The sequence below is a fragment of the Balaenoptera musculus genome, chromosome 1 (genome assembly GCF_009873245.2).
Source record: "Balaenoptera musculus isolate JJ_BM4_2016_0621 chromosome 1, mBalMus1.pri.v3, whole genome shotgun sequence".
Lineage (NCBI taxonomy): Eukaryota > Metazoa > Chordata > Mammalia > Artiodactyla > Balaenopteridae > Balaenoptera > Balaenoptera musculus.
The window spans coordinates 43,589,455-43,612,147 of NC_045785.1; the positions used below are offsets into that span (position 1 = coordinate 43,589,455).

Consider the following 22,693-nt stretch of genomic DNA (forward strand, 5'->3'; position numbering starts at 1 on the left):
CATAGAACTCAACAGCAGAAAAACAAACAACCTGATTAAAAAATGGGCAGAAGAATTGAATAGACATTTTCCAAAGTGGAAATACAGATGGCCAACAGGCATATGAAAAGATTCTCAACATCACTAATCATCAGGGAAATGCAAATCAAGACCATAATGTGATACCACCTCACACTTGTCAGAATGACTATCATTGAAAAGAACACAAATAATATGTGTTGGAGAGGGTGTGGAGAAAAAGGAACCCTCCTACACTGTTGGTGGGAATGTAAATTGGTGCAGCCACTGTGGAAAACAGCATGGAGATTTCTCAAAGAACTAAAAATAAAACTTCCGTATGACTCAGCAGTTCTCCTAGTTATATATCTGAAAAAACCAAGAACACTAATTTGAAAAGATACATGCTCCCCAATGTTCACAGCAGTGTTATTTATAATTGCCAAGGTATGGAAGCAACCTAAGTGTCCAACAATAGATGAATGCATAAAGAAGATGTGGTATAGACATACAATGGAATACTACTTAGCCATAAAAAAGAATGAAATTTTGCCATTTACAGCAGCGTGGATGGACTTGGAGGGTGTTATGCTAAGTGAAATAAGTCAGACAGAGAAATACAGATATTATATGATATCACTTATATGTGGAATCTCAGAAATACAGCAGACTAGCAAATATAATGAAAAAGAAGCAGATTCCCAGATATAGAGAACAAACTTGTGGTTACCAGTGGGGAGAGAGACAGGGGAAATATAGGGGTCAGGGAGTGGGAGGTACATACTGTTGGGTGTAAGGTAGGCTCAAGGATGTATTGTACAACGCAGGGAATACAGCTGATAGTTTGTAATAACTGTAAATGGAAAGTAAACTTTAAAAATTGTATACAATTTTTTTAATTAAAAAAATTTAAAAATAAGCTATAAAAAAGGGAGAAAGTAAAGAAAGGTTTTAGAACAAAGAAGCTGTAAAGTGCTTGCCTGCAGAGGGAGACGTGATGAGAAGGAAGTCTGTACCCCCCACAGAACCTTAGAGAGTCTTGTGGAGGCTCTAGGGATCTCTAAAGGCTTAGTTGAGGTGGGGTGTTGAAAACGGAGATTGTTTGGAAGTCTGTGCTACGAGTGGTTTAATTTTGTAGGTATTCTACCTTATCTTTTGTAGTCAAGTGACTTTCCTCATTGTCCTGCAGGAGACTAGAGGGTTGTTTTCTGGTAGAAATGAATTATGAAAGCTTTGAATTGAGGGATTCCAGGCATATCAGAAGGTGAAGATGAGATACAGGGTTGAAAGTAGATTAACTAAGGGAAATGTAGTGTGAAGTCATAAATGTGAAGTTGAGAGGAGTCACCATCTTTTGTGGTTCTCCTTTAGCCACATTTAAGCTGCTTAGGGGAATGTATGGAGTAGGTAGACAGTTGGATTTAACCAGGTTTGAGACTTTACCAGCTGAGGCTAGAAGGTCAAAGGGATCTAATTCCAGAAGGAAAACCTATGATTTTTGAGACAGTTACATAATATTATTGGACTTGCCTCACATGTTAAAATAGACACACATACTCAGAATTTGAATTTGAATTTATAGAGTTTATTTATTTGTTTAAAAAACTCTTTAATTGGCTAGGTATTAGAGGTATTACTTTGACCTCATTCTCATTTTGACCTTGGAACTTCTATCCCATACAGCCCTTTCATACTTCTGATATGATTTAGTCCTTTATTTGATAGATGTTAAGTCTGTTTTTTAGCATCAACAGCACTTCTCATTTAGAGTATATAGCATGTACATGTTTTTTCAGGTTCTCAAGACAGGAAAATCTTTGATCAGTGATTTCCATTCCATATTTTTTATTGTTCTCTGAAAACTTGAATCTCCAGCCTTTTAGAGTACTTGCTTATTATTTTAATAAGCACATCATTTTCACATCAGATAGTAGAATTACATTTGTAATAATGTCAGGGAACATTTTTTTTTAGTGCCTCAGTTTATCTTTAAAATTAAGTGATGTTTGGATTTCCCTGGTGGTCCAGTGGTTAGCACTTTGCCTTCCAATGCAGGGGGTGTGGGTTCAATCCCTGGTGGGGGAGCTAAGATCCCAGGCCAAAAAAACCTGAAACATTAAGCAGAAACAATATTGTAACAAATTCAATAAAGACTTTAAAAATGGTCCACATCAAAAACCGAATCTTAAAAAAAAAATTAAGTGATGTTCATTAGATCATGTCTGAGATACTCTCCTGTTTTGAAAATGCTGTGATTGTAGGTTAGATATTTTATACAGATAACATGAGATACTTAGTTTTATTCTGATTAGTTTCAACTGCTAATCCATTGCTTCTAAGCAGTGGAGGAGGGCTGAAATCATAAGGGACTCCATTTGGAGGAAAAACAGTTGTTTGGCAATAAAAAGTCTCAGCAGGAATCTTTTGAATCTCAATTTAAGAATTCTGTATGTATAGAAAAAAAAAAATCACACTAACAGAGGCCATTCTTGTGAAGCAGCAATTTTGTTAGCTTTGGATTCTTGGAGGGCCTATTGAAATATAAATAAGTAGTATTTTTATGAATTAACAGAGTCATTGGATAGAAAGTGCCTCTACCTTTGATCTTTTACTTTGTATTACTCATTGAAAATAAGAAGTGTGCACAAATTCTTAACTGTTCATTGAAACGTTTAACTTTGGGCCTTCTTAGACAATATAATGTGTCTGCTGCTGCATTCCATGCTGGCCAGGTCTTTGAATCTGAAGGTATAATTGTAATTTATTGTTTAAGTCCCATAGCTTTTATTTGTCTGGCTATGATAGGTTGATATGAAGAACATCAGGGCTTATTGCTTTAGGAAATGTAATGAGCAATGTTGTTTTTTCTTTAGCATCAAACAGAGCATACTGAAACAGCAGGACCGGCTGGTGGTACAGCAAGCATCATGAGTAAGCACAGAGAAGTCTGTTCCTAATCACGTGTGTAAGGGAGAAAAGGTAAGGAAACCAATGATCTTGTTTCTCTTAAGAGAGATTGAACTTGAGAAAACAGATCTATAGAAAATAATGCTCACGTACATATATGCTGCTTGCTTCATTTATAACATTGTTCCTTATTAAATCAGGAATATTGTTTTTTTTTAAAAAAGATTTGACTTAAGTCCAGAAAAAAAGGATATTTTAAAATTCCTGTTGAATTACGTCAAAATGCTAATTTCTCTACTAGTACTTGGCTTCTCCCTTTTAGAGTCAACTTCTACCTTGAGCCTAGAAAGGTAATTTCAGCGTGAAAAAGAACATGGACTTGAGCAATATTGTTAGGAGAAAATAGTGGTATATCTACCCAATTAATGTCATTAATATTTCTTAGTCAATCACGCAAGATCTAAGCAGTGAAATCTTATTTTAGAGTGAGGAATCAGAAATACAGATTCAATTATATTATTTTATTTTGTATGTTTAGACTAGCTGTGATGAGCAATCATTTCCAGCAGAAAATTAGAAGTATTTTATTAATTCTTGTAGAGCAAGACTCCTTAATCATTGACTTTTTCCTGACTAGGAATCTTCTTTGCTTTCTTTCAAGTGTTATGATTATTTAATGGGTAGAAAATGGTGGTGGGAGGGGAGGGTGTGTGTGAGTGAGATTGATTTCAGAAACTGATTATGCCATTCACTCATGGAGTGTTGCATGCTCTGCTGAGTTCTCTGATTTTCCACGTAAGCTTCGAGGATAGAGGCCTGGGTCTTACAGTGTGTGGCGAGAGACTGAGTTCCTAAGCACTTAGCAGTAGTACCTTCCTCACCAGAACTTCTGGGTTTGCAGTTGGCAAGGTATTTCTCGTCCCCTAGCTTTCTCACATGTGAGTGTGAGAGGGAATGCCTTTGTCTGCCTTCATCTGGCAAAATCTTATTCTTCAGGCATCTCCTCTTTAGGAAGTTTTCAACCCACTGCAAAGATTATCAGTAATAATAAATAATAATTAGTCAGCAATAATAAGTTATTGGAGTATTTGTTACAGTAGCCCACCCTACCCCAAATAATATACTCCTGCCTCAGTCTGATTTGGATTTACTTCTTCTTTGGCTCCGTAGTACCCAGTGCATATATCATTTAGTACATACCACAGTGTTTCATATTTTAAGTTTACTCATCCATCTTCTATGAAACATTGGGCACCTTTAGGTCAAAGACATTGTCTTAGTTGTCATTGTAACGTAATGACTAAGACAGTGCGTGGTACATAGTAGATGCTCAATAATGTTTTATGTATGAATGCACACATGTTCATTGTAAGTAGTATATGGTATAAAGAGGAAGTAACAGTGAAGGAGATATACAAGGAACAATAATATAAGTGCTGTAAAAGTCACACCCTTAAGACTGAGATTGAAGACAGTGTCTAAAAGGACTCTGGTCAGTAGAATAAAAAAGAAGAGATTCTCAGGAAGAAACTGTATTGAATTAAGTAATTATATTCCTCTTTGAGATGTACCATTGACCCTTGAACAACGTGCAGGTTAGGGGCACTGACTACTCTGTGCAGTGGAAAATCTGCATATAACTTATAATCAGCCCTCCATATACGTGGTTCTTCCATATCCAAGGTTCTGCATCCATGGATTCAACCAACTGTGGATCATGTAGTACTGTAATATTTACTATGGAAAAAATCCGTATACAGATAGACCCGTGCAGTTCAAACCCATGTTGTTCAAGGGTCAACTGTACATATATGATATTTAGTGACTTCTATTTTGAATAAGAGATGGATGCTTCTCTAAGGCAGGTAAAGAATCCTGACATAAGATTTAAATCCTCAGAGAGGGAACTTCCCTGGTAGCACAGTGGATAAGACTCCTCGCTCCCAATGCAGGGGGCCTGGGTTCGATCCCTGGTCGGGGAACTAGATCCTGCATGCATGCCGCAACTAAGAGTTCGCATGCCGCAACTAAGGAACCCACGTGCTGCAACTAAGGAGCTGGCGAGCCACCACTAAGAAGCCTGCAAGCTGCAACTAAGGAGCCCACCTGCTGCAACTAAGATCCAGTGCAACCAAATAAGTAAATTAAAAAAAAAAAATTCTTGGAGAGGTCCAACTTTTACAGTGAGAAGACTGCTCCTCTCCCATGTCGTTGGGAGACCACAGGTTTTTCTTGGAAAATGAAACTAAAGAGGATCAAGACTTGGGGACATTAGACATAACAGATACCAAGGGATGAAGTAAAAGTAAAAAGCACTAAAGTAAAAGCAGGAGGATAAGGGGAAATCCTATATATTAAAGTGAGATCCTTCCCCTCACCCCTTCCTCTACTCTTCTTTCAGATGGTGATTACATCTCTGGTGTTACATCTCTATACCCCCTTACAGGAGATTATAAGACTCTTTTCTGGAGTCCAAAGAAAAGACCTACATATACTGACATTTGGAGGTCTCCCAGTGAAATAGCTGTGTTCCCACCCAATCACCATGCAGTGCAAGCCTCCCAGTTGAGAAGCCACACACGCAGAGCTTCCAGTTGGCTTTTTGTACTTCATTTGTTCAATGTTAGGCATTTGGGGAAAGCGTCCAATGTGAAGACAGAGATCAAAACACAGAACAGGAACTTGGAGGAAATAATATTGAAAACAGAAAGAGGTTTGGGGAAAAAGAAAAAAAAAACCAGACTAAATTATAGGTAATTAGAATGGTAAGAAAAAAATTATATCCATGAAATAAGCTCAAGATGTCATAAAAAGGATCAGAAAAAGAAAGTGCCCTGGATATTAAAAATATGATAGTTTTTGTGCATTTAATGTATTTTTTAAAAAACTATCTCAAGTTTATAGACAGTTTGCAAGTATAGTACAGAGGTCTTTTTTCTCTGAACCATTTGAGAGTAAGTTGCTAGCTGCATCCCCTACCACCTTTGAAACTGTGTTTCCTACAAAAAAGGACATTCTCCTACATAACCACAATACAGCCATCAAATCAGGGAATGAGCATTGATGCATTACCACCATCTAATTATCAGACCTTATTCAAGTTTTGCCAGATGTACAAATAATGTCCTTTATGTCAAGAGCACCGAGTTTAGAATCACATGTTGCATTTAGTTGGGAAACCAGCCAGTGTTCCATGCAGTTTCAATCCACCCTCCCCACTCTGTTTTGGGAGTAAACAAGGGTGTGTACGCTCCTCTTGGGCTTCCCACAGCCCTCCTGTTAGTCCCACCAGCCCTCCAACCAGCCAAGGGGACTTGTCTTCCTGGTGTTGGACCCCAGGGCTGGGGCTCCCAATATGTGGCTCAAACTGCTCACTCCCCAGGGAGGTTCTCCACCCATGAAATCTCCCTCCTCTTCTGAGTCCCCTCCCAGGGGCACAGGTCCCAACCTGATCACTTTTCTTCCCTTCCTGCCTGATTCCACGTGGATCTTTCTTACAGCCTTGGTTGTATAAGGGTCTTTCTGCCAGTCTCCAGGTAGTTTTCAGTGAGAATTATTCCACATGCAGATGTATTTTTGATGTGTTTGTGCGGGGAGATGAGTTCCACTGTTCTCCTACTCTGCCGTCTTGATCTCTCTTCAATAGACTTTATTTTTTTTAGAGCAGTTTTAGGTTCAGAAAAAAATCGAGCAAAAAGTACAAGGAGTTTCTATACACCTCCTGTCCCTGCTGCCCCCAGTCCTCCCACAGCCTCCCCTAGTATGGACATTGCTGTGTCCTTTTCATTGCAATCTGTCAGGGAGCATGGATTTTTGTTTGTCCTATTACTGATGGTGTTCACTTTGATCACTTGTGTAAGGTGGCATCTGCCAGGATTTGCCTTTGAAATTACTCTTTTTTTTTTTTTTGTAATTAGTAAGTATTTTTGTGGAGAGGAACTTTGAAACTATGTAAATATCCCATTCCTCATCACACTTGGAATTCATTCATTTATGTTGTAAAGACTCATGGCTTTCTGTTTTATCCAGTGGGTTATAATTTGTTGCTACCATTATTTGTTTTGATGCTCAAATTGTCTCTGATTTGGTCTGTGGAAGCTCCTTCAAGCTGGTTTCTTTTTTTTTTCCTTTTTAAAAATTAATTAATTAATTAATTAATTTTTGGCTGTGTTGGGTCTTCGTTTCTGTGCGAGGGCTTTCTCTAGTTGTGGCAAGTGGGGGCCACACTTCATCGTGGTGCGTGGGCCTCTCACTATCGCGGCCTCTCTTGTTGCGGAGCACAGGCTCGAGACGCGCAGGCTCAGTAGTTGTGGCTCACGGGCCTAGTTGCTCCGCGGCATGTGGGATCTTCCCAGACCAGGGCTCGAACCCGTGTCCCCTGCATTGGCAGGCAGATTCTCAACCACTGCGCCACCAGGGAAGCCCCAAGCTGGTTTCTTTGTCCTTTTGACATGTCCCCATCATTCTTGGATGCTTCCTTTATTTATTTTTTTTAAAAATTGAAATGTAGTTCACACACCATACCATAAAATTCACCCTTTTAAAATGTATAGTTCAATGGTTTTTATATATTTACAGAGTCTTGCAATCATCACCACTGTCTAATTCCAGAACATTTTTCACCCCAAAGAGAAATCTTTAATCTGTTAGCAGTTACTCTCCATTTCCCTCCAGTTCCTCCCAGCTGCTGGCAACCCACTAATTTACTTACTGTTTCTGTGCCTGTTTTGGACATTTCATATAAATGGAATCATGTAATCTGTAGCTTTTTGTGTCTGCTTCTTTCAGTTACCATATTTTCAAGATTCATCCATGATGTAGCATATAGCAGTACTTTATCCATTTTAATTATCATATAATATTATATTTTGTCAATGTATAATACCACATTTTATTTATGCATTTATCAGTTGATAGATCTTTGGGTCGTTTTCATCTCTTGGTGTTATGAATAATGCTGCTGTGAGCATTCACGGATAAGTTTTTGTGTGAATATATGTTTTCATTTCTCTTGGGTATAAGCCTAGGAGTGGAATAGCTATGCCATGTGGTAACTCTTTTTAACTTTTTGAGGAACTGCCAAACTGTTTTCCAGGGTTGCCACACCATTTTACTTTCTTCCCAGCAATGTGCGATGGTTCATGTTTCCCTCCATCCTCATCAAAGTTCTTGTATTTTTTCTACTTCAGCTTTGGAATCAGCCATTTTTCCATGGAGCCCTTGTTCCTTATAGTGAATAACAATATTTATAAATCAAATCTGGTGCTAGGTATGCTCATTGCTACATGGAATTGAGCTGAGGATTTGCTGCTCCAAGATTCTTTGTGTGTAGCACTAGAGAATATATGTGTACACACACACACTTTTACATTTATAATATGTTTATTGCTATGTTCATTGAACACAAAACTATGTTTATTGCTATAAGTATGTTTATTGAAGTCCATGAGTTCAAACTGATACCCCAGATTCCAAACCAACACTGCAGGGTTCTTTCCACTTTTCTCTTTTTCTGCATTTTAACCCCTTCTCCAACAGTGAGAAACCTTGCTCCCATTGCCCTTCATGTAGTCACTTATTTGATCCATCTTTCTACAGGTAACCTATGTCCTATCACTCTCTTCTCCCCTTGGTCCTTCTAATCCTGCTCGGGCTCTGACCCGCCACCCTGGACTGCCCTCTTATATCTCGTCCTCACCCCTCCTGCATATGAATCCGTCTTACCCACTTGTGCTCTCTGTCTGCCAGACCATCCCCTTCACGTGGATGCCTTCCTCACCTCTCTTGGGCTCTAACACCCCACACTGGGCTGTCCTGTGTAGGCAGTTTCCTTCCCCCTGGGGCTCTGACACATTATGCCGGGCCACCCCTACGCAAGGACATCTGCTTCACCACACTTGGGCTCTGACTCCCCCCTTACACAGATGCCCTCTTCATCTGCTCCCTGTTTATTGAATTTTTAATAATTTTTCCCTTTTATTTTAATTTTATCAACTTTTTATTTTGAAGTAAATATAGACTCACAGGAAGTTGCAAAAATACTTTAGAAAGTTTCATTTACAGTTTTTCTCATTCGTTACATCTTACATAACTCGAGAAAATATAAAACCCAGGAAATTAATATTTTATTTGTCCATTCATCAGTTGATAGATATTTGGGTTGTTTCTACCTTTTAGCTGTTATGAATAATGCTGCTGTGAGCATATTCATGACTGTATGTAGTTCTCTCCCATTTATCACAGGTAGATTTATGTAACCTCCATTGCAATTTAAGATACAGCACGATTCTATCACCACGGATATATCCCTTGTGCTACTCCTTTACAGTCACATGCACTCTTCTCTCCCCACTGTCCCATATTTAATGACTTCTTAAAATTAAAAACATTATTGCAAGTCACAGGAAGAGAAGAGCTGAGCAAGTGTAGAGATAAACCATGTTATGTTCATGAATGGGAAGACTTAGTTTCATTACCAATCCCGAGGGAGGAACAGGCTAGGACTTCTGATTTCTGAAAGTTGATTTTATTGGCACACTATTCCATCCTGCACCATTGCTGAGTCTTGGGGCCACTTGGGGCAGTTTTTTCTCCAGCTCCTGGCTTTATGCAGAGAGCCCAGTCTGGCCCTCTCTAATGCAGAAACTTCTAGAAGTTTATAGCACATAATTCCCATCCTACCTGCTAGCTTTCAAATCCCAGGTCTGAAGGTTGCTGTCTAGTTCTGTAACCTCTGTGAACTGCCACACTTCAGTTCTCACTCATCGCTGTGGCTTGATTTCTTCTTGGTTAATGGCATATTTCTCTTTCCTGTTTTTGAATTTCACTGTATAAACTCTTTAAAAATAATCTATTTTGTCTAGAATTTCTATATTCAAAGTGGGAAGGAATGCTTCCCACCACAAGCTCAGTACACTTTTTACCTTTTCTTTTAAAAAATTTCAAGTCTGTAGAAAAGTTGAAAGAATAGTACAGTGAAGACCCATATATCCTTCCCCAGATTCATCAATTTTTACCATTTTGTCTCTTTCTCGAGCACCTCTCTCCTCTCCTCCTCTACCCTCGCCACTCACTCACACTCACATACTTTCTTCCTGAATTATTTGAAAGTTAGTTACGGATAACATAACACTTCTTCCCTAAATAGTTCAGCAGGCATCTCTTACGAGTAAGGACATTCGCATACAAAATTTTAAATACCATTATCACATCCAAAAAAATGATTATTAATTCATTGTAATACTAATGTATAGTTCAAATTCCCCTGATTATCCCTTAAATGTCTTTTTTTTTGCTGTGTATGGGTATTTGTGTATTATTGTCTTCTTTTTTTTAAATTAATTTGTTTATTTTTGGCTGCGCTGGGTCTTCGTTGCTGCGCTTGGGCTTTCTCTAGTTGCGGCTCTCGGGCTTTCTCTAGATGCGGCGAGCAGGGGCAACTCTTCATTGTGGTGTGCGGGCTTCTCATTGTGGTGGCTTCTCTTGTTGCGGAGCACGCACTCTAGGTGTGCGGGCTTAACAGTTGTGGCTCGCGGGCTCTAGAGCACAGGCTCAGTAGTTGTGGTGCATGGGCTTAGTTGCTCCACGGCATGTGGGGGTCTTCCTGGACCAGGGCTCAAACCCGTGGCCCCTGCACTGGCAGGCGGATTCTTAACCACTGTGCCGCCAGGGAGTCCCTATTTGTGTATTTTTCTTGATCTAGGATCCAGTTAGTGTTCATGCATAGCATTTGGTTGTTTAATCTCTTTAGTCTCTCTCAATTCAGAATGATCTTGTTTTTCATAACACCGAATTTTTTGAAGAGTCCAGGACAGCTGTCTTACAGAATGCCTCACATTCTAGATTTGTCTAATTGTTCATGATTCAATTCAGATTAAACAATTTGGAGAAGAATACCTGTAGGTGATGTTTTAAACTTATTGCATCACATCAGGAGATACATATTGTCAGCTTGCTAAACTTTTAGTGATGCTAAGCTTGATCATCTGGTTAAGGTAGTGATTACTGCATCTTTTCACTGTAAACATACATTTTCTCCTTTGGAATTAATAAGTCATCTGTGAAATGATATTTTGAGGCATTGTGAATATTTTCTTCCCCACTAACTGTTTACCTAAAGGCATCTGTTTTTGATGCTTGCCTGAATCAATAATTATAATTGAAGTTTAACACAACTTCTTGAGTGGCTGTTTATACTGTTCATTTATTCATTCCACAGGTATTTATTGAATAGGTACCACATCAGGTTCTGTGGCAATCACATGGTGAACACAGTCTAGTGGGTGTCTTTGTGGTGTCTACAGTCTGGTGCGAGAGATTGACATTAATCAAATAATCACACCAATGTATGTTTATAGATTGTGATAATTATTATAAAGGGAAAAGTGGAGGTGCTGTGAGAGATTATAAGGGGAGATCACCTTTTTTAGGGGTTCAGGGAAGACTTCTTGTGAAAGTAATATTTGAGCTAAGAGCTAAAAGATGCAGAGTTATTTTGGCAAGGAGGGGGTGTATTGGAGACAGATAAAAGGTCTTGAAGAGGAAAAGGGCATGGTACATTGAAGAAATGTATATTCAAGTAGTGTTCCAGCACCAAGTATAACGTCTGCACGTAACAGGTGCTCAATAAATATGAGTGGAAGGGAGGATGGGGCTGAAAACTAGCCTATGTAATCACTGTTGTTACGTTATTTATTTTATAATAAAATGATCAACTCCAAGGCTTAAAAACTTAAATAATTGCTTATGAAGCACTTATCCTGTGCCAGGCAGTGTTTTAAATGTATTACCTATGTCAATTTATTTAATCTTTCGGTATATACTATTATTACTCAGTTTTATAGATGAAAATTAAGTCTCAGGTAAATAGATTAACTTCCCCAAAGTCATATAGTTAGTAAGTGAATTAGGAACTAGGATTAGAACTTGGACAGTCGAGTCCTAGAGTTCATGTTCTTATCCATTATGCTACAGTTCTTCCCATTGCTTAAAGTATAAACAGTATCTTTCTCAGACTGGCATTCCAGGGCTTCCATAATATGATGCCTGTCTGCTTTTCCAGCTGTGTCCTGCTGTTACCCATGTAAATAAATCCTTGCTTCAATTTCACTGATCCCTCAATAATTGCCCATTCCTAGATCACTCCTTGCATGTCTCTCCCTGTTTGAAATTTCACTTCCGCATCTTCCTATCTGGGATATCTGTTAAAATTTTATCTGTCCTTCCAGACTCAGCTCAAATCCATAAATAATGCCTTTCTTGACCATCCAGACTCGTGATCTGGTCCATTTCTTGAACTTTTAAAATATTTATTTTATTTATTTATTTGGCTGCGTGGGTCTTAGTTGTGGCACGAGGGATCTTTAGTTGTGGCACGAGGGATCTTTAGTTGTGGCATGTGGGATCTCTTAGTTGTGGCATGTGGGATCTAGTTCCCTGACCGAGGATCGAACCTGGGCCCCCTGCATTGGGAGTGTGGAGTCTTAGCCACTGGACCACCAGGGAAGTTCCCATTTCTTGAACTTTTACAGTACTTATTCAGGTACACTTATCTGTTCATTTTATCTGACAGATTAATCACGTAGTCCCTGTGTCTCTTGTGCTGTTATTATTAAATAATAATAATATTGCTCTTGTTATTAAAATCATTTATTATTATTTAAATTTTCTTATTTAGCATTGGTTACCATTAAGTAAATGTTAAGATTCTTGATATTCGGGATGATATCTGAGACTTCAGTTGATCCCAGTACCCTGCATACAGTAGATGCACTATAAATATGTTGATCTGATTGTTTGTTTACTAATATTTTACATATGCAGCCTGTTTATCTACCTAAACTTAAATTACCTAACAGGAGCCAATTAATAAATAGAAGTTGACCATGGTGATCATTTTGTAATTTATAGAAATATTGATAGTAAATTGCTATGTTGTACACTGGGAACTAACATAGTGTTGTAGGTCAGTTACACTTCAAAAACAACAAACAAACAAGCAGAAAAAGGCACCAAATTTGTGGTTATCAGAGGCATAGGGTGGGAGGAGGGAGAATTAGATGAAGGTGGTCAAAAGGTAGAAACTTCCAGTTGTAAGATAAATAAGTACTAGGGATGTAATATACAACATGATTAATATAATTAACGCTGTTGTATGTTATACATGAAAGTTGTTAAGTGAGTAAATCCTAAGAGTTTGCAACACAAGGATAAAATTTTTTTCTTTTATTTTGTATCTATACGAGATGATGGATGTTCACAATTCATTGTGGTAATCATTTCATGATGTATGTAAGTCAGATCTTATAACATTGTATTAGTTTAAGTTGCACAATGTAATGATTTAATATATGTGTATATTGTGAAATGATTACCACAATAAGTTTACTTAACATCCATCACCTCACATAGTTATACATTTTTTTCCTTTGATGAGAGCTTTTAAGATTACCTCTCTTAGCTACTTTCAGATATATGATGCAGTATTGTTAACTATACCTACCATGCTGTACATTATATCCCTAGAACTTATTTATCTTATAATTGGAAGTTTGTAACTTTTGACCACCTTCACCTGTTTCCTTCATCCCTTATACCCTGCCTCTGGCAGCCCTGAATCTGTTCTCTGTTTCTGTGAGTTTGGTTTTTTTGGAATCCATGTATAAGTGAGTTCATCTGGTATTTGTCTTTCTCTGTCTGACTTATTTCACTTAGCATAATGCCCTCAAGGTCCATCCATGGTGTCGAAAATGACAGGACTTCCTTTTAATGGCTGAATGATATTCTATCTTATACACATTCATGCACGCACACACGCACGCACAAACACACCACATTTTCTGTATCCATTCATCTTTTGATGGGTATTTCGGTTGTTTCCATGTCTTAGCTGTTGTAAATAATGCTGCAGTGAACATGGAGGTGCAGACTCTCCTCCAGATATTGATTTTCTTTCCTTTGGTTGTATACCTAGAAATGGAATTGCTGGGTTATATGGTAGTTATGTTTTAATTTTTTGAGGAACCTTCATACTGTTTTCTGTAGTGGCTGAATCAATTTACATTTTTACCAGTAGTGCACAAGGGTTCTCTTTTCTCAGCATTCTCTCCAGCACTTGTTATTTGTTTTCTTTTTGATGATAGCCATTCTGACAGGTGTAATGATATCTTTGTGGTTTTGATTTACATTTCCCCAATGATTGGTGATGCTGAGCATCTTTTCATGTGCCTGTTGGCCATCTTATGTCTTCTTTGGAAAAATGTCTATTCAGATCCTCTGCCTGCTTTTAATTTTTTCTTTTTTTTTGATGTTGAGTTGTATGAGTTCTTTGTATATTTTGGATACTAATCCCTTGTTGGATATATCATTTGCAAATATCTTCTCCCATTCAGTAGGCAGCCTTTTTGTTTTGTTGATAGTTTTCTTTGCTGGGCAAAAGCTTTTTAGTTTGATGTGGTTCTATTTGTTTATTTTTGCTTTTGTTTCTCTTTGCCTGAAGAGACATATCCCCCCCAAAACTGCTAAGACTGATGTCAAAGAGCATATTGCCTATGTTTTCTTCTAGTTTTATGGTTTCAGGTCTTAACATTCAAGTCTTTTTATCCATTTTGAGTTTATTTTTGTATATGGTGTGAGAAAGTAGTCCGGTTTGATTTTTTTTTTTGTATGTAGCTGTCCGGTTTTCCCAACACCATTTATTGAACAGGCTGTCTTTGCCCCATTCCCTTTGTCATAGATTAATTGCCCATACAAGTGCGGATTTATTTCTGGGCTGTCTATTCTGTTCCATTGAGCTATATGTCTGTTTTTGTGTGAGTACTATACTATTTTGATTACTGTAGCTTTGCAGTATAGTTTGGCATCAGAGAGCATATTATGGGATGGTTTTTAATTAGTGATCCAATCACCTTATTAGTAATTGATCTGTTCAGATTTTCTTTTTTTTTGTGATTCATTGTTGGTAGGGTGTATGTGTCTAGGAATTTATCCATTTATTCTAGGTTGTCCAATTTATTAGCATATAATTGTTCATCGTAGTCTTAAGATCCTTTGTATTTCTGTTTTACCAGTTGTAATGTCTATAAATTATATTTTAATAATTGAAAGTGTAATACAAATTTGATCTATTTTCTAGATTTAAACAAGTCTCTTGAGTGGTGTTTTCTCACCGATGGAGAATTACTTCCAAGCAGAAGCTTACAACCTGGACAAGGTGTTAGATGAATTTGAACAAAACGAAGGTGAGAATTTACTTGGTGACTCTGTTTCAATGTATTTATGATATAGAAAATGTGGGATTATAAGAGGATGCAGTACTTAAAAAAAAGAAAGGAAGGTCCAATGCCTCAATAATGATAGTATTATATATTAATATTCAGAGGAAGAACTAACATTTATGTTAGCACTAACTGTGTGCCAGATACTATGCTAAATCATTCACATGGATTATATCATTTAATCTTTAAAATAATCCCATGAAAGTAAATCTTACCTACATTTTACAGATGAAGATAGAGACACAGAAAGGTTAAGCATCTTTCCCAAGTTAGTTTGTTCATAAGTGCAGGATTAGAATCCAATTTATGGTCAGGAAAAGCTTTAGAATGTGTGGTTGTATTTCCCAAGTTAAGAAAAATAGCTTCTTTCATATTGATTGACCAATAAAGCAAGATCCATTTTAAACCTAATTTTAAAAGATTTACATTTTTAAGTATCTACCAAATGGTTAATTAAATTATATATTCTCAAGGCCCAGTCTAAAAATGTCTGCTAAAGATTCACTTCATTTAGGGAATTTTCCTTAAATTCAACTTTCAGTATGACTAGAATGGGTAAGCCATAATTAAATATCTGTCTTTCACCTTATCCTCCTTTCCTGGTGTTCTTGGTTTCTAACAGAAAATAGCATGTAACAAGTTTACAGAGTGATATATTTCCATCTAAAGCCCATGATATTAGTAGTAGTCTCCAAACCTTTACTATATCCGGTGATTCAGGTTGTTCTTTGATAGCAGATGGGAAGAGAGATTAGTTTTGATTTTGTTGTTTTGGGCCTATGCTAGAGCAAGCATTAAAAAGATATGTGCTCATGGGGGTAAAAAGGGAGAAGAAATGTACCTGGAATGGCCTGCTCTTACATTTTACCATTGATGACCCAAAGCTAACCCGTAACCCTAGCCTAACTCCTGATTCATGTAAATGTGAAACCGAATCTTTTTGGATTTTATGGGATCTAGGTGGGCGTTATACATACCAAGGTGGAAGGTGTATTGTCCTCTTGGTTTCAGTCATTTATACAAGTATTTTCTCAATCCCTTCTTTGGTGTGGCCCTATCACAGTTATTTGTCATCTACACAAATGCTACACCTAATCCTGTGAATACTATTCTTCTAGAATACCATTGACTCTCATTAATAAAATTATTAGTTCTTTACATCAGTCTCTTTGTGACTTCTGTAGATTCTAGTAGGGTATTTTGTATATAGTTGATTTGCAATACGTTTTTGTTGAGTCAGTAAAAATTGTCATTTTAGTTTGAAATATAGCATTTGCTTACCAAAATAACTCCTTTAGAAGGAGAATAATTTCAGAAGCCAGCTTGTTTGTAACTATGCTCTTCATTTGTTTTCAACTATTTTTTAAACATCTCAGTACCAGTTGGCATTAAAACTACCACCTCTAGCCTGGTACCTTTCCAAATATATTTTTTTAAAAGTGTTTTCTCATTTCATGTTAATTTCCTCCTTTAAATGAAAAATGTACCACACACAAACTGTGATGACATTAGATAATTAACATTATACCCAGTTGGTTGAATAATGAAATTTTTAATACATGATCATTTCTGTTTGAATATTATTAAATACTCTTATAAGAGGCAGTGTTTCTTTTTTATTTCCGTGAACCAGCTTGGAAATACGATTTCTTTTTTTAAAGGAAATACATGTTACCAGATCTCAAGTCTCTGCTAGCCCAAATTTGGTAAACTCAGGATTTAACATTTAACACTCAGAGCATATTAAGCCCATTCTCCACGCAATCTGATTTTTTATGGCCTTTACAATCTGACCTTTCTAGCTTCTTTTCACTACTTTCTTACACTAATTCTTTTTTCAACCCAAACTGATTTACTTAATTGCTCTCTCAGATTGTTGTGTTTGGGGCTGTACTTTTACTTGTTCCCCTCTTACGAATGCCCTGTTTTCCAAACTTTTTGTAAAATTGTCTTTGAAGCCCAGCCCATTTCCTCCTGCTTCCATGAATTCAAGCTTGCTGCTTCAGCCTGTAAAATACCTTTGTCCTCTCAATTTATTTTCTACTACTACGTAATCGTTTTTGAATACTTATGCTATTCTGTACTGCTAGTTAGCGATTCATGTGTATTGTATCTATTTCTTATTTTTCCAACTAGATTATATACTTCTTGGAGCTATCATTTAATCTCATATTCCGCCCAATGCTTTTACAGTGGTAGATACTCACATAGCATATATTTATGGTGCTACAATAAATATATGCTACATGAATATGCTACTTACTACATATCAGGTGCTGTGCAAAGCAAGGATTTACATTGATGGAAAGAAGTGGTTTCTGCCTGAAAAAGTCAGGTAAATAAACCATTGCAATGCAGTGTAATAAATGGTTTAATAGAGATATGAACAAGGCGCTAAAGGAGCTTTAAAGATTTATGAGAGGAAAGCATTTCTGTATAATTTCAGGGCTGTGATTATCAGATTTACTATAGGAAAAAGCAGGAAAAGCAATAAGTGCATAATTTCTTATTTCTCTAATTAGACACACACATAGCACAGTAACTTGGGAAAATGCCATCATAGTTATCATCTATTAAAAAATAAACAGAAACATTAAATGAGATTATGCTTATTGATAGAATATAAGAAGGTTGTTTTAATATGACAAATGATACTTTCTGCCAAATTTCCTCAGATAATAGTGTAAATATGAACCTAAATAATAATGTATTGTGACATGGTTATAAGCAGAATTTCACATGCTGTAACAAACTTTTTAACTTATTATTGTGGGCAAATTTCAAATATATACAAAGTAAATAGAATAGTGTAATAAACTCTAGTGTACCCATTACCCAACTTCAGCAGTGCTTGACATGCTGCCATTTTTCATTTATATATCTTCATTTGCTCCTCACTCCCTGCTTCATTGTTATTTTTTTACAATTTTTTGAAGATAAAATTTATACATTAAAATGTGTAGATCTTAACTGTACAGTTTTGACCAACAGATATATCCATGTAACCACGTCTCAGTCATGATGTAGATTATAGAGCATGCCGTCTCCACAGAAAATTCCTTTGTTTTCCTTCCCGCTCAATTACTGTATCCTCATCACTGTTCTGATTTTTTTTCTACCTTAGATTAGCCCCTACCCCATGTTGTGCTGGGCCAGTCCAAGGCCTTCCCCATTATTGCCCTCCCCTCCCCAGCCCCAAAGTACAGCCTGTGGGCCACTTTAATTATGTCAACTAGATTGAGGTAGAATTCTTTTGTTGTTTGGAATGTTCTGAGATATTACCATTTGGTGATATATAATACAGGGAACAGTCTTAAATGTATTTTCTTATCCTTAGCTAAAAATTAGAAACTTCATACCCTAGGAATATTCTGTTTTCACATATCCTAGGAATATTTTAATTTCAGGGCATATTTGCAAATGTAGTTGATTAACTTAGTCCTAGCCTTATCAGTGTTACCAGCAAACTTATAATAATTATTTATTTTTTCAGATGAAACCGTTTCTCCTATTTTATTGGATACAAGGTGGAATAAGATTCTAGATCCCCCTTCTCCCCGACTGTCATTCAGCCCTGCATTGGCCAGTGTGAATGAACCTACAGTTTCTGAGTCACAGCCACAACTGAAAGTCTTCTCCCTGGCTCATTCAGGTCCTCTTAACACAGAGGGAGAGGACCATTGTGCTAATGGACAGGACTGTAGTCTGAATCCAGAGATCAACACAATGTGGATTGATGAAAATGCGGTTGCAGAAGACCAGTTAATTAAGAGGAACTGTAATCAAGATGATCAATGCAGTACTGTCGAAGTGGGAGAGAAGAAATGTGGAAACCTAGCTTGTCTGCCAGATGAGAAGAGTGTTCTTGTTGTAGCCGTCATGCATAACTGTGACAAAAGGACATTACAAAGCGATTTGCAGGATTGTAATAATTATAATAGTCAATCCCTCATGGATGCTTTTAGCTGTTCACTGGATAACGAAAACAGACAAACTGATCAATTTAGTTTAAGTGTAAATGGGTCCACTGAAAAAGATATGAACTCAGAGAAACAGATGGACCCATTGAGTAGACCAAATGCAGAGGGGGATTCTGTTAAATACATATGCACTACTTCATCTGATAATCTAGCCAGTGTCTGTTCCCCTTCACAGTTACAGGATGATGAAAATATAGATAGAGACCCCACCATGTCTGTGATTACAAGTTTAACACCAGATTCAGTAATCTCATCCCAGGGAACAGATGAAGGTCCTGCTGTAAAGCAAGAGGACTCTACACCAGATGAGGTTCTCACTGGCAGAACCAGCTCTCCTAGGACAGATCTAGGGAGTCCAAACTCCTTTTCCCACTTGAGTGAGGGGATTTTGATGAAAAAAGAGCCAGCAGAGGAAAGAACAACTGAAGAATCCATCCAGTCTGGTTTACCTTTGCTTCTCAAAGCTGACATGCCTAATGGGTCTGGCAGGGATGATAACTGTGAACAGTTTTCAGATTGCCTTGTGCCCGGTGAAGTTAGAGCTGATGAAAATGAAGGTTGTAAACATGAAGAAATTCTTGGCACTACAGAACTTCTTAATATGACCGAGCATTTCTCTGAATCTCAGGAGATGACTAATTGGAAATTGACTAAACCAAACAAGATGAATGACAGCCAAGTAAATAAAGAAAATGAGAAGTTTCTGCACATGAATCAGCCTGAAGATACTTATGATGATAGTGGAGGAGAGTGTGATAGAATGGCAGAAGCAGGTCTAGATTTAAAACAAACTTGCATGAATGAAAGTGAAGGATGCGATTTCTCCAGTGTTATGGATACACCAGCAGCAAATTCACTATCTAATTGTTGTGATTCCTATGGAATGCGGAGCCCAGTTGTTTGTTTTGTTCCAAAGACTTTACCTTCCAAAGAAGATTCAGTAACAGAAGAAAAGGAAATAGAGGAGAGCAAGTCAGAATGCTACTCAAATATTTATGAACAGAGAGGAAATGAAGCCACAGAAGGGAGTGGACTACTTTTAAACAGCACTGGTGACCTAATGAAGAAAAATTACTTACACAATTTCTGTAGCCAAGTTCCATCAGTGCTTGGGCAATCTTCACCCAAGATAGTAGCAAACCTGCAATCTATCAGTGTTCCTTTTGGTGGTGCAAGACCCAAGCAACCTTCTAATCTTAAACTTCAAATTCCAAAGCCATTATCAGACCATTTACAAAATGACCTTCCTGCAAACAATGGAAATAATATTAAAAACAAAAATGATGTTCTTGGGAAAGCAAAATCAGGGGAAAACTCAGCAACCAATGTATGCAATGCCTCTTTGGGAAATATCTCTATTGCTGATACAAATGGGGAACATTTAGAAAGCTATGAGTCTGGGATATCCAGTAGACAGTGCGTTGCATTACCTCCAGAAAGCCCAGATAATGATCTCAGAGCTGGTCAGTTTGGAATTTCTGCTAGAAAGCCATTTACCACTCTGGGTGAAGTGGCTCCAGTGTGGGTACCAGATTCTCAGGCTCCAAATTGCATGAAATGTGAAGCCAGGTTTACATTCACCAAAAGGAGGCATCATTGCAGAGCATGTGGGAAGGTAAGTTGTGTGTATCAGCTCAGGAATCTGGCATGTGCATTTTGTAGTTCTCAATTAGAAATTAATAAAGGTAATATAAGGTGAACATACTTCTCGTTGAGATGACATCATAAATAGTTTTTGAACATGCAATTCTAGTAAATTTCCAAATGAAAAATGACCTCGCTGATTCTTAGTGTTTATATAATTTTTTTTTGTTGTGAAAATTTAAGCTGAATCAGTTTTCATGAATAGATGAGAACTGAGGAAGTGGTAACTTTGGTTTCTGTATTGATACTTGGTTAATGGAATAGCTTGAAATAAGGAAGTTATTCTTCTGATTTAAGAAATGTTTGTGATTGACTTTATATTTTTTAATTCTTGAGTAATTGAATATTATACTTAGAATCCATCCCAGTTTTTGCTATAGGATTTTTGCCATTGTACTAGACATTCTGGAGCTTTCGGTACACATATACATATATTTTTGTCTTTCCCCCCCATATAACTTTGATACAAAAAAGAGTTGAAGGCTATAGATCCTTGTGACAAGGTTATAAGAATAGGTGATATTCCTTAGCTCTCCCTAAATTCTGTTAGCTAGTACCACATCAATATACTAGTCTGTTTTTTAAACAAGAACTGTAAACAAGGAGGAAATGGGATTTTGTATTTTTAAAAAGAATGTAAGGTTTGGTGTCAGGTCTGAATTTGAACTTCAGCTTTGTTACTTGTAACTATATAACTTTATTAAGCTTTATTTTTTCATAAAAAATGAATCAAAGGATAATTTTCATCGGGCTGTTGTGAAGATTAAATGAAATTACATGTAATAGTAAGTGCTCAGTAATTAACCTCTGCTTCCCTTCTTGCCTGATTTATTGGTCTGTCTGTATTAATTCGGTTGCCTTCAAATTCAAGGAACAGAATATCTGGCCCTCAGTTACTTAGACAAAAGTAACATTTATTTCATATAACAAGAGGCCTGAAAATAGAGACTCTGTTATGTCTGGGTATAGAGTCAGGATCACTGAAGTTCTCTTGGCCTTTCCCTCGTGGTCTCAAGATAGTGGCACAGCTTTAAGCATCAAGTCCAACCTGACTACTTCCCAAGTGCAGAGAAACTGGTTGGTGGCAAAAGAGCCTATTCCTCTTGCTGCCCTCTCATCAGGGAAGAAAGAATCCCCAGCAACTTCTTTCAATTTATTGGCCAGTTCTAGACCACAGGTCCAATTTCGACCAATGACTGACAACAGGGAACAGGATTGCCAGGATTGGCTAAGATCAATCATGATTCATCCCCTGGGGCTGAGCCCAGTGTTGCCTCAACAAAAGTGGGATTCTCTTAATAAGGAAAAGGTGGAGAATGGTTCCTGGGTGGGCATTCAAAAAGGGCTACTATAGGGTCCTAGAACAAAAGAACCAAATGATGGGGAGCAGAAAGTAGTTAAAGCTGAAACTGGGCTGTTAGTCTCTGATTATTAAAATTTGGAGAAAATAATGTGTCTAATTCCTAAATATTTCACAGTCTGAAGTAAACCTATGGTCAGTAGCCTGAACAGTCAGTTTTCTGTTAGGGGATTAGAGTCATCATTTTTTTGTTGTTCTATGTTTTGCTTACTGTGTATAACACTTTCTGAAATTTTTGCTTGTTTTTTTAAAATTTCCTTCCTATTTATTTATTTAGGCTGTGTCGGGTCTTAGTTGCGGCACACGGGATCTTTCGTTGTGGCGGGTGGGCTCTTTGTTGCGGCATGCAGGCTTCTCTCTCGTTGTGGCACGTGGGCTCCAGAGCATGCAGGCTCAGTAGTTGCGGCACATGGGCTCCAGAGTGCACAGGCTCTCTAGTTGTGGTGTGCGGGCTCTCTCATTTTGGTGCATGGGCTCCAGAGTGTGCAGGCTCAGTAGCTGCGGCGCACGGGCTCTCTAGTTGTGACGCG

The 22,693-nt window shown here is 37.5% G+C and overlaps 1 protein-coding gene across 5 annotated transcripts in view; it reads left to right on the forward strand.

Annotated features, from left to right (window-relative positions):
* The window catches only part of ZFYVE9 (zinc finger FYVE-type containing 9), a 187,430-nt gene that overhangs the window by 46,693 nt on the left and 118,044 nt on the right, over nt 1–22,693 (forward strand). For 4 of the 5 annotated variants that reach the window (XM_036833828.1, XM_036833820.1, XM_036833838.1 and 1 more), the window contains 3 exons: nt 2,871–2,976; nt 15,038–15,143; nt 18,673–20,774. In XM_036833828.1, the coding sequence (XP_036689723.1) occupies nt 15,074–15,143; nt 18,673–20,774 (2,172 nt within the window). In that variant the 5' untranslated portion in view covers nt 2,871–2,976; nt 15,038–15,073. The remainder of the gene's footprint in view (nt 1–2,870; nt 2,977–15,037; nt 15,144–18,672; nt 20,775–22,693) is intronic. The other variant, XM_036833856.1, reaches the window with a different exon arrangement.